The sequence below is a fragment of the Emys orbicularis genome, chromosome 10, assembly GCF_028017835.1.
Source record: "Emys orbicularis isolate rEmyOrb1 chromosome 10, rEmyOrb1.hap1, whole genome shotgun sequence".
NCBI lineage: Eukaryota > Metazoa > Chordata > Testudines > Emydidae > Emys > Emys orbicularis.
This window is the reverse complement of record NC_088692.1, coordinates 30,992,122-31,012,218: the sequence shown is the minus strand read 5'-3', so window position 1 is coordinate 31,012,218 and position 20,097 is coordinate 30,992,122. Positions and strand designations below refer to the sequence as shown.

Here is a 20,097-nt window from a genome sequence, read left to right as displayed (position 1 = left end):
GAAAACTACCTCAGCCTCATTGTAGCAGTTCAGGTTCTCAAGATGAAGCAGATATTCCATCTTAGCACAACAGGGTGCCAGGGTGGAGAGTCTCATCCAAATGGCACATCTCTCACAGAGTGAATTAAACCTTTCTTGGCTGTCCACCTCCACACCATGACCAGTGTGGCTGTTCTACCTGAATACAATAACCCAATGGCATTATGCATTCCACTCCTCCAAGCAGGTGCACACGTTTCTGGAAGTTAAGGCACTTAAACAGGTCCCACTGTGAAAGACTCCATCCCACACCTTCTCGCGGACACACTTACCTTCTCAGCAGTCCGGTTCCATACAGTGACCGTGTGCCCCATTTTTAGTAAGTTGGAGACAATGCCACTTCCCATCAGGCCCAGACCCAGAAATCCTATCCTGGGGAAAAGAGAGAGACATCAGTGAAGAAAAGGGAACGCACAGAGACAACAGATGTCAGACTTCGATGCCACTGAAAATACTATACAGCACATGATGGAGGTCCGACACACCAAGAACTTGTGCCACTGCACTCAGGTAAAATAAGAGCATTTTTATGAACCCACCTGTTTCCAAAGGCAGAGTTCAGGCTTATATGAAGAGCAAGCTGGTACTCGAGCACAAGGAAACAATGAGACAATATTGGCAGTGATCTCAGCACACCAGCTGCCTAATGGGTGTCAAGATTTTTATAGTCATCATGCAAAAGTTCCTTCCCTATTACTCCACATTAGGAACTTCTTTGCAGCTATGGCTCCAGGGATCCTGTATAAATCATGCCAGTTTGTAGCAAAATGACATGCTAGTAGGAGACCCTGAAATACTAAGTAAGAGTGGATTTAAATTACACTTCAGAGTTTACACACTGAGAACTACATCTCTATCCCCCATAATGTAGCATTTCTGAATGCTAATTTGAACAAAGCCATTTCAGATGCATTTCAGCTTCAGCTTTACATCTGCCCTTTGGTTCACAGCTGGTTGTACATGCTGCTTTTGAAGCAAACCAACATATAAGGGTTGGAATGAGTCACTCTAGTTCCTTCAGCAACAGGATTTGCCCATTTCCATTTCTCACAGCTGAAGAGACGTCCCCCTCCCCCTTTCCCTGCCCCCCTTCAGGTAGAAGGGTTTTACCTGAATAATTCCATCTTTACTTTGGGTCCCCTTGAGTAAGGCTGAAAACTGACATCCCCAGAGAAAGAACTGATCTAACGGCAAACAACAGACCAGCGTCTGATCTGCATTTGAACAGGACAGAAGTCACAGAGTGAAACAGGAAGCCCAGCTCTGGCTCCTATCACTCTAGAAAGAAGAAGGGGAACGTTAGAAGAAACCAGAAGGCTCACGTGCTCCTGTGAGGTGGGAGAAAGCGCCGCCCTCTTCCTCTTGCATTCTAGCTGCTTGAGCTAGTGAGCAAACAAACCTGGTCGTCTGCCAGACATTACTGGAGACATTTTATCTTTGCGGCCCACACTGCATTCAGAAGCGCTGATCTGTGTAATGTTCTGTCATGTCATGTCATACACTGCAAATGTGTGTATCAGGGTCAGACAAAACCCAGTCCCCTATGAGCATCCTGAAGGCCTCTTGCTGAGCTATTCCATGGTGCAGCACCTCCACCCTCATATGTGGTGTTTCCCATGAATGAGAGTCTCACAGGGACAGAATATGGTGCAGAAACAGTGGGGGAGGGATGGGAAAGTTTATTATAAGTGACAGGATGGTCAACTGCTGTTTGCATTGTCCTTGTAGCCATGTTGGTCTCAGGATATCAGAGAGACAAGGTGGGTGAAGTAGTATCTTTTACTGAACCAACTTTGTTGGTGGAGGGACAAGCTCTCGAGCTCACAAAGCTCTTCTTCAGGTCCGGGGAAGGTAATTCTGAAGCCTGAAAACTTGTTCCTTCCACCAACACAAGTCAGTCCAATAAACGATATTACTTCACCCACCCAGACTCTCTCAGCAGAGCCAATGGCTGCTTCCCCATCTCCACCTGGAAGAAGAAGGAGGTGGAGGAAGAGAAATAGAGCTGAGTGGCAGAAGGGAAGAGAAGGCAGATTCTTGGAACACATGGGCGCCTTACTTTTTATCAGTAGGAGTGATGCTGCCATTAACTGCTGTGCTGTCTGCTGCCTGGATGGAGGTGGATCCTGTTTCCTGTGAAGACAAGCCATAAGATATTCTTACTTTAGCAGAACTGCCAGACCTCAACACAATAAGAATAAGCCAACGGGATGGTTTGCCTTACCTCTTCACACACCTTCAGCTTCTTAGTGATTGCCTGATAGCAGACAGCTGGCTGTATGAAAAGGAGAAAAACACATTTAGGGAAAGGGCTGGTGCTTTCGTGCTTTATCTTGCCCTGTACAGAAAGAAACTGACCATACCTTGGTACAAAGAAAAAAAGAGGCAATTCATCCCCACAGCATCATCTGCAATGCAGGAAGAGACTGCTACCCTCCTCCCCATTAGAAAAAATAAAGTCCACAACTTTCCTGCAATGCAGGGTACCCAAAATCCCTAATGCTCTTACTCAGGCTGTTCACCCTCTCTTCTAACACAGGTACTACATGCTGCTATGCGACAATCCACACCAATGGAAGGTGCAGGCCCAGAGTATAGGGGACTTACCTGTTCATACATTTGACACTGCAGAAGATGGAGACCCCTAAACCCGTCTCCCCCAGAGGATGCAGATTAACATTTTGCAGAATACCCTGCCTCACACCTACACTCAATGTGTCACTGACGGCTGGAAAAGCAGAATCCTTATTAGTAAGAGAGAAGGTGTGGAGGATTTAACAAATGGAGTGTGATAAAGGCTTTGCTTCCTGTGTTGTTCTTTGTGAGCTCATCTAGATAAAAGCTAAGAACCTGTTAGAATCTGCAGCTATCTCCTCTTAATCCAGCTGTCTCTGCCCAGATCCCTACCTGGATACAAACCCACTTCATTTATTTGATCTTCTCTTTAATCTTAATCTTCACAGCCTGATGATAAAAATCCCACATGACAACCTGAGTTTCTTGGCATTAATTGATTGCTTTTCCCAGGGGCAAGAAGGTTCAATGTAAATGCTCTCCTACCTATTCCACTCATTATTCAGGACCCGAATCACCAAGCTCAACCCAGATGAAAGAACTAGCAGATCAATTGTCCCAGAAGACAAGAACAATGGGTTACTTGACACAGGAAATACCACCTCTCATGTGATATTATCAACATGGGGAATTAATTGCAGCTGATGGTCAGAGTCAAATCGCGTGGCCGGATAATTTTTTATTGCCTGTAAAATTTGTAGTTATAAATGCTAAAATAAAGTTCACCTAAGTCCAAAGGTTAGGGAGTGAGAGGACCACTATAGGGGTGTGAAAGAGTTTCATAGCTGTAGCTCCAAATGCACAGCACTGGACAACTGGCTATTGTGCATTCTGTCTGAAGCATCAGACATTAGACCCTGCAGAAGGCAGGAGGCCAAGCTAGATGGACCAGCTGTTTGAGCCAGTCTGCCAACACCTATGTTACTATGGCTCACCTTCTCTGTCTGGCTGAGCAAGAAGTGATGGAAATGTGGGTCACCATCCTTCACAGGCTGCAATCAGAAAAGCACAGGCTGAGAAACATCACCAGAGATTTACTGAGCAACCTCAGCATTGATTCCCCTGTTCTCCCAGATGGATGGCAGCATTTCCCTATTTGAGAAACCTGATAAATTGCTTCCCTTTCTCTGCCTGCCTACTTTAGGACCTCTGACAGAGTAATTCCCAACTCAGGGAATGTGTGGGAAACAGGAAATTATGGGAGGGGAATGAGAGATTGAGAATATGGCTGAATTATATTAAGAATGAAGTGGCATACCAGCCAGTCTAGAATCCTGGTCAGAAGAGATACTCAAGTGCTATTTGTTTAAAGCATGTCAAATTAGAAAGACTAGGAAGATTAAATTTGAGATTACCCTCAGCAGATGATCTTCCATACTATATATTCTACAACATCTAAGCCCCATGGAGCACAATCATGCAACTTCCTAGAACTTCCCAGTTTAAAACTGGGGTTTTAGGAAGACAGGAAAAAATCATTTAAAAGGTAAGGCCTTACTTGTGCTGCTAATGATAGCAGAGTTAAAACTAAAAGGATGTTAAACCGGAAATGCTGACATACTGTGTGACTGCTGACAAATAACCAGGTAGAAAATATGCAGACACGATACACAGACCCAGAGGAAGGGAATTGGCTAACTGAGGAACAAAGCTTGCTCATTTATACATCAGCCTCCCCTGCACACTGATCGGCTGATGCAGTTACATTTCAGTATCATAAAAAAAGCTAGCTGTCCTTTCCACCTTGTATAGGAGGAAGAAAGATCTATGAATATTATTACAGCCTAGGAAAATGTGAGACTCAAATGAGCTGTCCCCAGCGTATCCACTCCTATAAGAGTCACTCTAGCTCCTAAATCACTTCTGGTGCAAAGAAAGCTAAGAGTTTAATTACCTCACTTACACCAGGAGGCCACTTAAATCCTGCCACTGTTCCAGTCATCACTCTCTTCACTGTACTGGACTCAGGGATCGTGAGGTCCTGAGGAGAGACAAGGAGGGTGGTAAAGACTGTAGCTCAGGGACAGGGAACCTGCGGCATGCAAACTGATTTTCAGCGGCACTCACACTGCCCGGGTCGTGGCCACCGGTCCGGGGGCTCTGCATTTTAATTTAATTTTAAATGAAGCTTCTTAAACATTTTAAAAACCTTATTTAATTTCCATACAACAATAGTTTAGTTATATATTATAGACTTATAGAAAGAGACCTTCTAAAAACGTTAAAATGTGTTACTGGCATGTGAAACATTAAATTAGAGTGAATAAATGAAGACTCGGCACACCACTTCTGAAAGGTTGCCAACCCCTGCTATAGCTGATAGAGTCCCAAGAGTTGACCATGTAGTGTTGGCTTTTATGACATACAAACAAGACAATTTTTGAAGAGCATCATGAAACACTTTCCATTTCACAGGCCTTTGGGAAATCCCTCCCCAAAGAAGGTCACACTGCACCATGCATTGCATCGTCAGTGTAACACTATCCAGCAGTGGGCAAAATGAAGGAGAGTAGGAATCACTGACATGGGGAGTTTAACACAGTTATGATTTCAGGAGAAATCAAGCCCATTGTACCCAGGAGGAATATATTTACACAAATGCAAAACGAACTTGGGAAGAACTGAACCCCCCCCACTCCAGCATTTCCCCAAATGTGGGGCCCATCCCTCAGAGAGAGAGAGAGAGAGAGAGAGAGAGAACTACTAATCAGGGCTAATCAGCCACAGACTTTTTAATTGTTCTCCAGATTCTCAGCTTTCACTTTTTAAAAAATTAGTCTCTGCTATGAATAGTGAGGAAACCTTCACAACATGAAGTAAGAGTAACCAAAGCACCAATGTCTGCCTCAGTTTGCAGAATACCTGATACGGTAGCTCAGGTGTTTGTTTCATTTCAATAGCTGCTAACTCCAATGACAACAATCATACTTAACATGTCAATATTTCAACTATTTTACTACTCAGCAAAGCATGTAAGAAAGAGGAAGTATATTATGAAGTTCTATAGCAGCATTTCCCATATGTGGTGTGCAGAAGATGTATAAATTAAGCTGCGCAGGCCCCTATGACACCACATAGCAGGATTCAGGAAGGAGGTGGGGCATGATTGGTTTCATTTTCCTGGGGGGGGGTGGTGGTTCCTCAGCTGTCAAGAAATGGACAAACATGATCCTCTCCCTCCCCAGATCTACTTCCTGAAAGAGCACATTACTGTCCAAACACTGGCAGTTTCACTTGGGGAACAAAGCAGCAGCTCGCATTACTTAGAACAAATATGGCCAAAGTATGGCTCGTGGACCTAATCTGGCTTGTTGCTGCTGTCTTTTTGAAACAGAACACAACTCTGGACGTTACACACCCCAGCACGTAATGTTCCATCTAGATCCAGGAGGCCTTCCACTCAGATCAAGGTGAAGCACTGCCTGCTGGGATTTGTAATTAGTGGGAACGGCACCGCTGTTTGGACAGCCGAGGGTGGCTACAATCTGCTTTGTTTAATTCAGTTTAGTGGCCCTTAGGATCTTGACAAGTTATGGATGCCCAGATTTTGCCTAACTTAAAAATATTAATCTCTTTAGTTTAAAATTGAGCATATTTTAAAGAAGAGTACAGCTGTGGTTGTGTGCTTCTTGGCAGCTCAGCAATGTCACCTCTCATCATTAAGTAATGTAGCTATCTTTCTCTTCTTCCCCCCACAAAAAGGATAAAGAAAGATTCTCTATCGGTTATGAAACAGAACTGACACTGTCATAGAAGCCAACATTTCACGCGACTCAACCTATGCAGGTAGAAAATGTGTGTAAAGTATTTCTTCTTTTGGCCAGAAAAGTAAAATATTAGATTTTTAATTATTATTTTCACAATACGGATAACAGCAGAATTTATGCCTGGGCTTTTAAATTTCCATGATGGCATTAATAGACAGCCTATTATTCTCTGGAGGCCCATATCGTTATCAACTTCACGTAATAGTTAGCCTGTTGTCTCTGGCCAGACATTTGCTAGCCAGTTGATCAGCTCAATGTCATAAGAACAGCTTTCCACAGCCTCTGCTGAGGCTTGTCAATAAAATACTTACTTTGTAAATCCCTCCAACTCATTTGTGGCAGCTGGCATGACTCCTGCAGCTGCATTCTCCGCATGTGACAAATGCCACATGCCAAGATGACTGACAAGTCTTCAGGCCAATGAGGATCAAACTCATGACTGGCAACTGATCTCACATATACAACCTTCAGCAATATGCACCCTCCAAGATTGGAATCATGCTCTGATCCAAGAAAGCATCTTTCATCCCCAGAAGATTCTGAAGGTCCATTTTAATCCATGTAATTATACCTGAACTTTTAAGATAAGTCTATCCAGAAGCACAAGGAACATGTACAATAAGTTAATCAATAAAGTTATTCTGCATTAGCCAATTAAGCCCCCAGAGCATCAATACTGCCCAGAACCCACCAATACCTACCCACCCACCTTTTCCTCTTCTCAGAAGAAAGGAGAAACAGATAGGCCTTAACAGACTCTGGAATTCTCTTCCTGACCACCCTCTTCAGTCTGACAAAGAGAGAGTCAATAGCCCATCATTAAACCTGCTTTGCCAGCAGTACCCTCACATCTACTACCTGGTAATAACTCCGCAGTTAAGTTCCAGCTATCAAGAAGAAAGGCTGCTGCTCTGACAACCAGGGCCAAATCCAATTAGAGCTTTAGAGATCAAGATTGACATCTTGAATTGTACTCCAAAGTGCATTGGAAGCCAGCAAAGAAAATGAGCTACAGGTACAAAGTAATCCCTTTGAAGAACCAATGAGCAAGCAGGCTGCCATGCTGTGCACGGTTTTCAGCAGCAGTCCCTTGTAGAGCATGTGCATTATAGTAATCCATTTTGGAGGTGACAAAGATATGGATCACTGCAGTGGGGTCCACAATCAAAATAAAAAATTGCAACCTTCTAGCTGAGGACAGATACAAAAATACATTTGGTTGCTGCTGCAGAGACACCCAGAAACAACTGAGAATACAAAACCTGGGGTTGCATTGTATCTCAGTAACAGAAGGAATACATCCACAATCACAGAAGCTAAAATAACCCTCACAAATGCTTCTGATAGCTTACCCCTACCCATTTCTTCAATGACTCTCAGTCAGATGTCCTGACCCAAGCCCCCAATCTCTGTTAGCACTGGGAGTAAGGGAGGGAAGAGTATCAGTCATTCAACCACACAAATCAGATGAGATGGGAGATGTACATGAGGATATCATCTCAAGGCACTAAAGCTCACATCTCCTCACTAATCTTCAAATCGGCCCTCATGCATACACTGAGCAGGTGGGGTGGCAAGATGGAACCATGTGCAACTGCACAAGACAGCCCTCTCAGACAAAAATGAATGGAAACACTCAAGGAAGACTATCTAATCCTGCTAGGAATCCACAGAAGATATTCATCCCTGTGGCGGGGAAAACTCCACAGCGGCCCAACACTAGCATTTAATTTCAGAAAGGGGAACTACACAAAAATGAGGAGGTTAGTGAAACAGAAATTAAAAGGTACAGTGCAAAAGTAAAATCCCTGCAAGCTGCGTGGAAACTTTTTAAAGACACTATAATAGAGGCTCAACTTAAATGTATACCCCAATTTAAAAAACATAGTAAGAGAACCAAAAAAGAGCCACCGTGGTTAAACAACAAAGTAAAATAAGCAGTGAAAGGCAAAAAGGCATCCTTTAAAAAGTGGAAGATAAATCCTAATGCGGAAAATAGAAAAGAGCATAAAATCTGGCAAATGAAGCGTAAAAATATAATTAGAAAGACCAAAAAAGAATTAGAAGAACAGCTAGCCAAAGACTCCAAAAGTAATAGCAAATTTTTTTTTAAATACATCAGAAGCAGAAAGCCTGCTAAACAAACAGTGGGGCCACTGGACGAGCGAGATGCTAAAGGAGCACTCAAAGACGATCAGGCCATTGCGGAGAAACTAAATGAATTCTTTGCATCTGTCTTCACTGTTGAGGATATAAGGGAGATTCCCAAACCTGAGCCATTCTTTTTGGGTGACAGATCTGAGGAACTGTCCCAAATTGAGGTGTCATTAGAGGAGGTTTTGGAACAAATTGATAAACTAAACAGTAATAAGTCTCCGGGGACCTGATGGTATTCACCCAAGAGTTCTGAAGGAACTCAAATGTGAAACTGCAGGACTACTAACAGTCATCTGTAACCTATCATTTAAATCAGCTCCAAATGACGGGAGGATAGCTAATGTGATGCCAATTTTTAAAAAGGGCTCCAGAGGTGACTCTGGCAACTACAGGCCAGTAAGCTCACTTCAGTACCGGGCAAATTGGTTGAAACTATCGTAAAGAACAAAATTGCCAGACACATATATGAACATAATTTGTTGGGAAATAGTCGACATGGTTTTTGTAAAGGGAAATCATGCCTCACCAATCTACTAGAATTCTTTGAGGGGGTCAACAAGCATGCGGACAAAGGAGATCCAGCGGATACGGTGTATTTAGATTTTCAGAAAGCCTTTGACAAGGTCCCTCACCAAAGGTTCTTAAACAAAATAAGCAGTCATGGGATAAGAGGGAAGGTTCTCTCATGGATCAGTAACTGGTTAAAAGATAGGAAACAAAGGGTAGGATTAAATGGTCAGTTTTCAGAATGGAGAGAGGTAAATAGTGGTGTACCCCAGGGATCTGTACTGGAACTAGTCCTATTTAACATATTCATAAACGATCTGGAAAAAGGGGTAAACAGTGAGGTGGCAAAATTTGCAGATGATCCAAAATTGTCCCAGGCAGACTGTGAAGAGCTACAAAAGGAACTCACAAAACTGGGTGACTAAGCAACAAAATGGCAGATGAAATTTAATGTTGATAAATGCAAAGTAATGCACATTGGAAAACATAATCCTAACTATACATATACAATGATGGGGTCTAAATTAGCTGTTACCACTCAAGAAAGAGATCTTGGAGTCATTGTGGATAGTTCTCTGAAATCATCCACTCAATGTGCAGTGGCAGTCAAAAAAAGTGAACAGAATGTTGGGAATCATTAAGAAAGGGATAGATAATAAGACAGAAAATATCATATTGCCTCTACATAAATCCATGGTACACCCACACCTTGAATACTGCGTGCAGATGTGGTCGCCCCATCTCAAAAAAGATATATTGGAATTGGAAAAGGTTCAGAAAAGGGCAACAAAAATGATTAGGGGTATAGAATGGCTTCCGTATGTGGAGAGATTAATAAGACTGGGACTTTTCAGCTTGGAAAAGAGGCGACTAAGGTGGGATATGATCGAGGTCTATAAAACCATGAGTGGTATAGAGAAAGTAAATAAGGAAGTGTTATTTACTCCTTCTTAATAATACAAGAACAAGGGGCCACCAAAATGAAATTAATAGGTAACGAGTTTAAAACAAACACAAGAAAGAATTTTTTCACGCAATGCACTGTCAACCTCTGGAACTCCTTGCCAGAGGGTGTCGTGAAGGCCAGTACTATAACGGGGTTCAAAAGGGAGCTAGTTAGATTCATGGAAGCTAGGTCCATCAATGGCTATTAGCCAGGATGGGCAGGAATGATGTCCCTAGCCTCTGTCTGCCAGAAGCTGGGATTGGGTGACAGGGCATGGATCACTTGATGATAACCTGTCTGTTCATTCCCTTTGAGGCACCTGCCATTGGCCACTGTCAGAAGACAGGATACTGGGCTTGATGGACCTTTGGTCTGACCCAGTATGGCCGTTCTTATGGTCTTATGTTCTAACAATAACCTGGTCAGCTAATAGATTCAGAAGAATCGACACAAAGAGCTTTACAAATGGTACAAAACTGAACTCTTCCTTTTGGCCTGTAAACCAAAGTGCCAACCATCCCTAGAGTCCATCAGTGAAGTCCACAGGTCATGGCAGGACATGCAGAACACAAACCTTCTCATCTTTGGGGGGCCGTCCCCGCTTCCGGGGGCTCTGATCTAGTGCTCTTTTCAGGGGCGATTTTGAGCCTCGCTCTGATGAGACAGAAGATGCTCGCTTCTTCCCTTCCCCTGTGCTCTTCTTCAACTTCCCTTCAGACAAACCAGCTTTGCGTTTCTCTTCACCAGCAGACTGCTTGCCTCTCTCCTCACTGGAATTACGCCGGTTCTTCTCTTCACTGGAGTTATGGGAAGACGCCTGATAGATTACAGAACAGAAGATTGCAAGGAAGGAAGAGAGAGAAACTTGAGTGATTTTCATAAAAAACCCAGGGATACCGAGAATCCAATGCTGATTATCAGGAAACTGATGGTTCAAAGTCACATTACAGCACCGGGTCCAACAAAAATTAGCTCTTCGAAGCAGTTGAGTTTGAAGTTATTGAAGTTAGCATTTATGTCAAATGTATCAGTTTCAAAAACTGGTTCATAGAACATGCCAGGTGAAGGATCACTGGGGGAATCATGTACTCTAAAACAAAGGTTTAGGAGAAAGTGAGTTTTAACCCCAGATTTAGCACTGATTTACTGTGTGGTCAATTAGCCTCTCTTCCTCAGTTTCCCCATTAGTAAAAAAAAGGATAATGCTTACCTGCTTCACAATGGAGTTGGGGAAATTCATGTTTGATTAAGTGCTTAGAAGATGGAAAGTACTATGTGAGTGCCAACTAGCATCATGGCCATCATGACCACTCTTCTATGGAAAATTTAAAGCTAGAGGCCACCAGCTTTAATAAAGGTAAAACAGAAGCTTGGTTACTGATCACGTCAAGCCCAACTTTGGCACACAAAGTAAAGCTAAAGCCACTCACCTGGTCCTTGCCTTTGGCTTTCTTAAGGAACTCCTCCACAGCATCCACAGCCTGCTGGAAGCGCTTACCCTTGTTAATCTTGATCATTTCCTCTTTGTGGGCGTGATAAGGCTTCAGCTGTTCCACTTTGATCCAAGCACTGATAATAAATGTCAGAAAAATTTAACCACTGATACATTTTCCAATCAAAATACACATCAACTTCCTCACCCAACCCCACAATGTAGAGATAAAACTGACATATACAATAGTATGGCCACATTGGACTGACCATACCAGCAAACTCACTTCTGTTCCCTCTTCCCTGATGGCTCCAACTCCTACATTCACTGAAGTCTTTCATCAGCCTTCCCAACAAGTAGCATACCCAATTGTGTAAATGAAACTCGCCTCTGGGCACCGTTCATGTGCTCTGCCAATGCACCCACATGTGAGCACATACATTTATAAGTGCACTACTGATTGCTCTTGTACTGGTGTGGGGAAAAACCCACACACCCAATGTGGGATTTTATTCCTAGGACTGTTGCAACAGGAGGCCACTTAACAGTTCTGACAAAACAATCTTTTGGTCAGAGACAAGATTACTCTTGTTTAGTACTGTGTATGTATGTATAAATCCCCAGGAGGGCTGGAAGAATAGACAATATTTTTCAAAATTAGATTTTGTAACACATGGGTGACCACCAAAAACAGAAGGAGAACACACACCATAGCTCACTGCACATCACACTTTCGACACGCAAAGGATCAAATGCCTTGTAATAAACTGACATTTTTCACTTTTGATGAAAAAAGCAATTTATCCTCAATTGCTGGCAGTGTGTTTAAGAGAGGCTCGCACCACTGTGTTTTACAATGTAGTAACATCAGAGCAGAGCTCTCTTCTGCTTTGTGAAGAAACTCCTAAATGTTCTCCCTATAACAACTGCTGCTGTACTGGTTTTCCCTGACACTTCTGAAATGGGTAGGCTCTCATGCAGAATGATAGCCTTCTTTCACATTGTCCACCGCTTCTACCAATTCAAAATTTTCATTCCAGACTGTAGCTCCACAGTGCCTTTCCACCTATTCTCCAACTGCCTCATAAAGCGTGAAGACTAATCACGAAATCTGAAAAGGGCACTTCAGCTGATCTGCTGCGGATCAGTTAAGTGGCTGCAGTGCTATGTCCCCATTACTACTGGGGAGAGTAGAGTTCTGTGCACTATTGATTGGAAACTTTTCTGAATAGGAACAGCCATCAGCATTTTTCATCAGGGAGCAGCTCAGTGTACAGCATTAGGCAGGGAAATGAATTTTAAAAATGGGCACCATTGAAAAACAAAAGATGTTAAATGTCAGTGGTAGAAGATTTAAACATTTTGATTATCCCCAGCAATGGTTATCTCCTGCCGACAGGTGCTGCTGTTCACAGGAAGCCTTTTCAATTTCATATTTTCAAGAATCATATCTACATAGCTATAAACTGAACACAAATTTTAAGACATGTCGTCTCAGTAGCTCATTTTTCAATAAATAGAAATTAGAAATTCACCCATTATGGCATGATTCCTCTATTTTCAATTGGATCTCCTCCACATAACTGGTACATTCAGTATTGAAGTGTTTCATAATGCTTAAAAAGTTTCAGTGCTTTTCTCTCTCACCTTCCAGTTGTGCTACCACAGCAGAATATCTAGGAGCTCTTTGGCTCACTTTTCTAGTTTGTTTTTCCATGGCTTGTCCATATACTCAGACAAGCAATCTTATCCCAGTTCCATATATTATCAGCATGATGGAACCAGATTGCCCGAGATCTGTTCTCATTTTACTACGGTCTCTGAGAGAATCAGCTTCAAAAACAACCCGTGGCGTGAGGCAGCTTTTCTCCATCCACCTGCCTTAAAATCATAATTCCCCAATGCTTTTTAGAACGTTCATCTGTGCAGTTTTAAAGCCCAGAGTATTTCACTGATCTCATCATCCTTTGCTTTTCATTTTAAAGTCTCTGGCCTCCGCATCAAGGTTTTCTGACCAGTTATAGCAAATAGCCTGTGTCTCCTGCATCTGTTTAGGACACAGGAAAATAGCAGAGTTCCCAGCCTCATGCTCATGGATGAATTTTTCTTTCCACTTCACATTTGGGTCTTGCCCCTTTGCCTGTTCCTATTTGCTCTTTTTTCATGATGCAATGACCAGTTTACCATCTTAAGGCCTGGGTGAAGCAGCTTCCTTTCCACTAGCATGGGCCATTGTATACAGTGAGCCACTGGACCATTCAGTGTGGGACTGCAAACATTTCACAGGTAGATGCTTTTCACATAGGACTTAATATAGGAGAGATCAGAAACTTCATGGCTGTTAGAGCAGGTAACTATTGCTTAGAGGTTGCAGTTAGTACAGGTTTCACTGTGCAGGAAGCATGCTTACACACTTTCCACTTACTGCAAGCAGGTTCTTGCTCTAGAGTTTCCACTGTATCCTGAAGGTGGAAGATCACACAATGCTTTCCATTCTGTGCACCCTACAGAATCTTTTCCCTCATCCTACATCCCCCTTCATACCCACCTTTGAGTTAGCACAATATAATGAGTGAAGTCAGTGATTCTCAGACAACAGTCTAGAAATTGTCCAGGGAATCTCTCTTGGCAGCATGAAACCCTTCACCCTAGGGACCTCAAATGACAGTGAATCACTAGGAAGCTGGGCAGTGTTGGTCTATGAAAAGCTAGTTAGCTCGCTCTCTCACACATGTACGCATTATAAGAATGTTGGGAAACAAGTCAATGAAGTCATTTAAGAAGCACTTCCCACAACTTCCTTCCAGATTTGGGCCCCTCAATGAAATCACTTTATTTCCACTAGTCTGTTCCTCAAAAACTTATTGGAGGGGGAATCCATTGCATTTTCTCCTCCCAACTGCCACTGATGTGCGTACCTGTCCACTCCCCACCTCCTTCATACGTACACCAGCTCTTTGCTCACTATTCTTTTGGTAGTGGAGGAGCAAGAACTATACATCAGGCGGGGTCTAGGGGAGACACAGACACTTGGGACTGTTGGAGACAAGCATTAAAGATCTATATAAAGGACTAAGGAATAAGGGCAAGCAGGCAAGGGCTTAGAAAAGTCACAGACACACAATAAGAAAAAAAAAATCTGCATTCCTCTCCCTAGTTTATCCCTTTTCTACATGCCATAGATTTATCTAATCTCTCCAGGACAGGGACCTGTCCTCTTAAATGTCTGTAAAGCACCCAATACTGTAGGGTACTATAAAAATAAAGCTACACCACAGAACAAAGCCATTCATAGCTACACATGCACGCCTCAAAAAACAATGACCTAGCATAAGTGCTCTCAAATATGACATATTAGGCTGTGATCTCATAGCTAAGGAAGGTCAAGTATCCAGAAAAGAGTTTTCTGAGGCATAACATAAAATAAGTGCTAACCTTATTGAACGCTAGGTTCAAGCAACCTACCCACAGGAACCCTAATCCTAGGTCCAAGCACCCTACCCATAGGAACTCTACAAGAATGATTAAAGGTCTAGAGAACATGACCTATGAAGGAAGGCTGAAAGAATTGGGTTTGTTTAGTTTGGAAAAGAGAAGACTGAGAGGGGACATGATAGCAGTCGTCAGGTATCTAAAAGGGTGTCATAAGGAGGTGGGAGAAAACTTGTTCATCTCAGCCTCTAAGGATAGAACAAGAAGTAATGGGCTTAAACTGCAGCAAGGGAGGTTTAGGTTGGACATTAGGAAAAAGTTCCTAACTGTCAGGGTGGTTAAACACTGGAATAAATTGCCTAGGGAGGTTGTGGAATCTCCATCTCTGGAGATATTTAAGAGTAGGTTAGATAAATGTCTACCAGGGATGATCTAGACAGTATTTGGTCCTGCCATGAGGGCAGAGGACTGGACTCGATGACCTCTCGAGGTCCCCTCCAGTCCTAGAGTCTATTAATCTATGAAAACCCTAGGCATTAGAACGCTAACACTAGTGTGGGGAGCCCAACATATAGGAACCCTAAGCCTAGCTCCATGGATCCTATCGATAGGAACCCTAAACCTAGCTCCACAGACCCTACCCAGAGGAACCATATCCCAGCTCCTTGCACCCTGCTAATAGGAACCCTAACCCTAGCTCAAAGCGCCCTACCCATGAACCGTAACCCTAAATCCACATCACCTACCCAAAGGAACCATAATCCTATTTCCAAGTCACAGAAACATAGGAACCCTAACCCTAGTTCCAAATAGCTTATCCAAAAGACCCTAATCTTAGAGCAGAGAGACCTAGAAGAACCCTATTCCTAGCTCCAAGTACCCTACCCATAGAAACCATAACCCTAGCTCCAAATACCCTACCTGTAGGAACACTAATTCAAGGCAAAGAGCCCTATCCATAGGAACCCTAACCCTAGTGCCAAGTACACCCCACCCCCAGGAACCCTAGCACCAAGTACCCTATCCACAGAAACCCTAGCCTTAGGATGGGGATCCCTAACTATAGGAACCTCACCCTACCTGCAAGTACTGTACCTATAGGAACCCCAACCCTACCCCTGGGAACCCTAACCCTAGCTCCAAATACATGATTCATAGGAATATCCTTAAGTCCAAGTACTCTAGCTCACAAGAACCCTAATACTAGTTCCAAGTACCTTACCCACAGGACCCTAACCCTGGTGCCCCCCCACCCCCAGGAACCCTAACGCTAGCACAAAGTACCCCCATAGGAACCCTAACCTTAGCACCAAGTACCCTACCCATATGAACCCTAACCTTAGATCACGGAGACCTACTCACAAGAATCCTAATGCTAGCTCCAAGTACCCTGTCCAAAGAAACCCTAACCCAAGCTCTAAATACCCTACCCATAGGAAACATAACCCTAGCTCCAAGTACCTGATCAGACCTTCAAAAGCCCCACATTCACCACCAGGCCAACTCCAAATTACTGTTTTCTGAATGCAAGATCATTGGTGAACATTCCAACCGGCTGCAGCAGAAAGCTCTATTATCCCATGAAGAACCCTTGGGTCCAGGAAAGAGCAGCGGCAGAATTTAAGCTTTGGCATCACAGAAGGATACGGGGGTTGGTGAAACTGCTAACACGGTTTTGCTAAGGCCATAATTTTTGTATCTTTCAAACAGTCTTTATATTATACTTTTATCTTGGATTGCAAGATTCGTCTTTGATTTTTCTTTGGATAGCTCAGGTCAGGAAGTGAGCCCAGATGTCCCTATTCCTGATGAGGTTATTTAGTTTGTACATTGGTACTTCAGAAAGATGTTATGGGGTGCTCCAGGATGTTAACAATAAAATTTTGATAATACACTGTAATACTTAAGATTTTTTTTTCAAGCTGTAAGGCTTGTGAGTTAAGTGAAAGAGCATGGTAGTATTTATCAGGTAGTGGTGGTTGCAGTGTACTTTCCAGTATTTCACTGAAATGGCTCCATGTCTATAGGTAGTGACACTGTCATAGCACATAGCTAATGTCTGTTTGCCAAAGCTAATTGCAGATAGGCCAAGTTCCTCTAGTTGAGCATAGACCACTGCATGCAGAACTATTTTGAATTGTATGAAGCACACCTTGGGTCTCTCTCACAGAGTTTGATTTTTATGGGATTCAGTCCTGTCATTTGTCTGAGAAAGACATGTTAGGGTTCTCCTTGCCTGCCTTATTTTGTGTTATTATTGTGGGGGTGCACTAAGCCTTCCTATGACAAGTCGGTAGGCTTGGGAAATAAGATGGGCTGTGATCGTATACCTAGGAACACAGTTATATATTGGGTGGATGAGGGAGCTTATCTATACCAATATTTTGAGAGAGACCTGCTTAATATATTCCAGCAGAGCTTAGAGACCCCAACCTACTTATAAGGTTTCCAGTGCTGAGAAAAGGGTATATGGGACTTCCCTTGGGATTTGGGGGATAGAAAGGAAAGACATTTCAGAGTGTTATTTCTCTTCAGAATTAGAGCAATAGCTAATAATCTCCCAACTTCCAAAATGAACGCTAAGGCAGTCTGAAACATCTCACTCTCTTTCATGGAGCCAGTGAGTGAGCTATATAACCAACAATATGTGTATCATAACTACTGAATACTTCAGAGCAAGGTGCAAGTACTATATTACTACTGCAGACACTGATAAAGTCCCCATCGATATGGTGTATGGGTTACTCGGGGGAATACTGCATCACTGTGCATGCGCAGAATTCATGTCCCCCGCAGATTTCTTTGTTTCCCCACAGAAAAATGTCTTCTGACAGGGAAGCAAAGGGAAGCTGCAAGAGCAGTCACGTGCCCCTCCCCGGCAGCACAGGCAGGTTGGTTCAGGTGCCCAGAGCAACCTGTAGAGATGTAAATCACCGCTGTGGGGGGAGGATGTGCAGTCGTGCATGAGAGAGAGACACACACAGATACACACTCTGTCCCTCTCACTTGCTATTGCAGTGTGCGCCTCGTGGAGGAGCAAGGGCTTCAGGGTGTTTCTGAGGAGATAAGTGTGGGGCAGGCTCTATGCCCTCAGGCAGAGCAGAATGTAGCAGCCTGTCTGCTTAGTGAATTGTTCCCATTCTCTATGAATTCAAACAGGAGTATAAAACAGGTGTAAAAGTTTTAAGGCTCCTCTACATTGCCAGAGTGGTGTAAAGGCCTTATAAATGCTTATTGTCCTTTATTGATTAGAACTGGTCTACATTTTTGAACTGAAAGAAATTCCTATCAAAATGTGCTCCATGAACTGTTTGCTACTGATCTTTCTGAAGATGGTAAGTAGCCAATATAAATTGTGAGTTTGATTCCCCAGCCTTCACTTGCTCTTCAGTCGCCTACAATGTAACATGGAGCATATGGCTGCACATATTTGTTGACTAATAACTAGAAATAAAAGGTCAAACCTAGCTACATTACTATTAGGCAAGGGGGTCTGGGGATTTCTTCCAATGCTCCTCACTCCCGTTCTCCATCCACTGTATTGTAGTTTAAATAAATTACCAAAATAATCAAAACCAGTGTGATTATATTGTGTTATTTTGACAAATAAAATATGCAGAATTTTAAAATCTTGTGAGCAGAATGCCCCCAGAAGTAGTGGGTGCACTTCATGGGCCTTAAGTTAAAATGCAAAAACACTTTAAGATTTGGATCACTCAATGATTACCTGTTCTTTTCATTCCCTCTGAAGGACCTGTCATTGGCCACTATCAGAAGACAGGATACTGGGCTAGATGGATCATTGGTCTCACCCAGTATGGACATGCTTATGTTCTAACATTTCCTACATGCTAGCAAGACACCTTCTAGGAGCACTATTACTTTAAGGGCAGAGACAATGGAAACTTTACCAAGAGGCTAAATGCATGGAGTAACAGTCAGCAGGAAGCCTGTGAAAAGCTGGATGTCTGAATGCGGCCAGGCTCAGGTTTATACATCTTTGGCCAAAGCCAGTTCTGCAATCTTGAACACCCTATCCGTGCTCACTGTAGCCTTGCCCTTGGGGCAAGTTAGCTTTATCATTGCACATGAACATAAGCTTTGTGGTGAGCAAGGAATGAAGAGGCAGTCTCTTCTAAATTGGGCCCTAAGCCATTTAGGATCTTGGAGAACCTTGAATTTCACCTGAAAGTTTCACCAACAAGCACTGCAGAATGCAAGTCACAGGTATAATACATTCCCACCCATCCACTCTGTTCAAAGAGTTGGCTGTCATATTTTGCACCAGTGTTCATTTTTGAGTTAAGCAGCCTTCACGCTTAATCCTAGGTAGGGCACACTGCAGCCTCAAGATGACAAAGGCATGGAGATGACAATACTGCAGTCTTTCAGCTAGCATACAATGAAAAGATGGCATTTTTGGCCACATTTGCCATCTGGGAATCTTGAGTAGAAAGGAGTACATCAACAGCCTGAGATTGTAGACCCTTTTGCCAATGGATAGGCAAATGTCCTCAACTGAGAGAGCAGTGAGACTTCAACAGTTCCTCAAAATGCTTTCCCCTGCCAGCCAGCATCTCCTTCATTGTGTATATATACACCGAACATAAGCCAGAATGGCTTTTGTCCAGATCCCCATCTCTGCCAAACCAAGACAATATAAGCTGTAGAGCCAAGTGTTATTAGCATATGAATGATACTATAGCTAATGCCATCTCAAAAACTTAAGCAGGCAAAACTGGGCGTTAATTACACTAGAATAGTCCAGTACTAGGTCTTTGTAACCGAGCACACATAGTTTGATGGAGACTGATCGGGATGGGGGTGGGGCAGGGGAGGCGATGACAGGAGTTTTGTTTTCAGCTGTCTTACTAATATTTTTCAGGTTTATTATCTTCAGACAGGGCACTTATCTCCACCTAGATGCATCACTTTTTACTTCTGTACAGGTTTCAGAGGGGTAGCCGTGTTAGTCTGTATCAGCAAAAACAACAAGGAATCCTTGTGGCACCTTAGAGACTAGCACATTTATTTGGGCATAAGCTTTCGTGGGCTAAAACCCGCTTCATCAGATGCATGGAGTGGAAAATACAGTAGGCAGGTATAAAAATACAGCACATGAAAAGATGGGAGTTGCCTTACCGACTGGGGGGTCAGTGCTAACGAGGCCAATTCAATTAGGAGGATATTCACCCCTTCTTGTCAACTGTTGGAAATGGGCCACATCCATCCTAATTGAATTG

At 43.1% G+C, this 20,097-nt stretch overlaps 2 protein-coding genes across 2 annotated transcripts in view; both read right to left on the bottom strand.

Moving 5' to 3' along the window:
• Positions 1-20,097, bottom strand: part of ROGDI (rogdi atypical leucine zipper) — a 177,691-nt gene that overhangs the window by 55,983 nt on the left and 101,611 nt on the right. The gene's annotated exons all lie outside the window — the stretch shown is intronic.
• GLYR1 (glyoxylate reductase 1 homolog) overlaps positions 1-20,097 on the bottom strand; it is a 32,202-nt gene that overhangs the window by 6,142 nt on the left and 5,963 nt on the right. The window contains exons 4-10 of the mRNA XM_065411884.1: positions 11,421-11,559; positions 10,565-10,807; positions 4,508-4,594; positions 3,549-3,605; positions 2,264-2,314; positions 2,099-2,172; positions 312-411 (exon numbers count right to left, since the gene is read on the bottom strand). Coding sequence (XP_065267956.1) covers positions 312-411; positions 2,099-2,172; positions 2,264-2,314; positions 3,549-3,605; positions 4,508-4,594; positions 10,565-10,807; positions 11,421-11,559 — 751 coding nt within the window. The remainder of the gene's footprint in view (positions 1-311; positions 412-2,098; positions 2,173-2,263; positions 2,315-3,548; positions 3,606-4,507; positions 4,595-10,564; positions 10,808-11,420; positions 11,560-20,097) is intronic.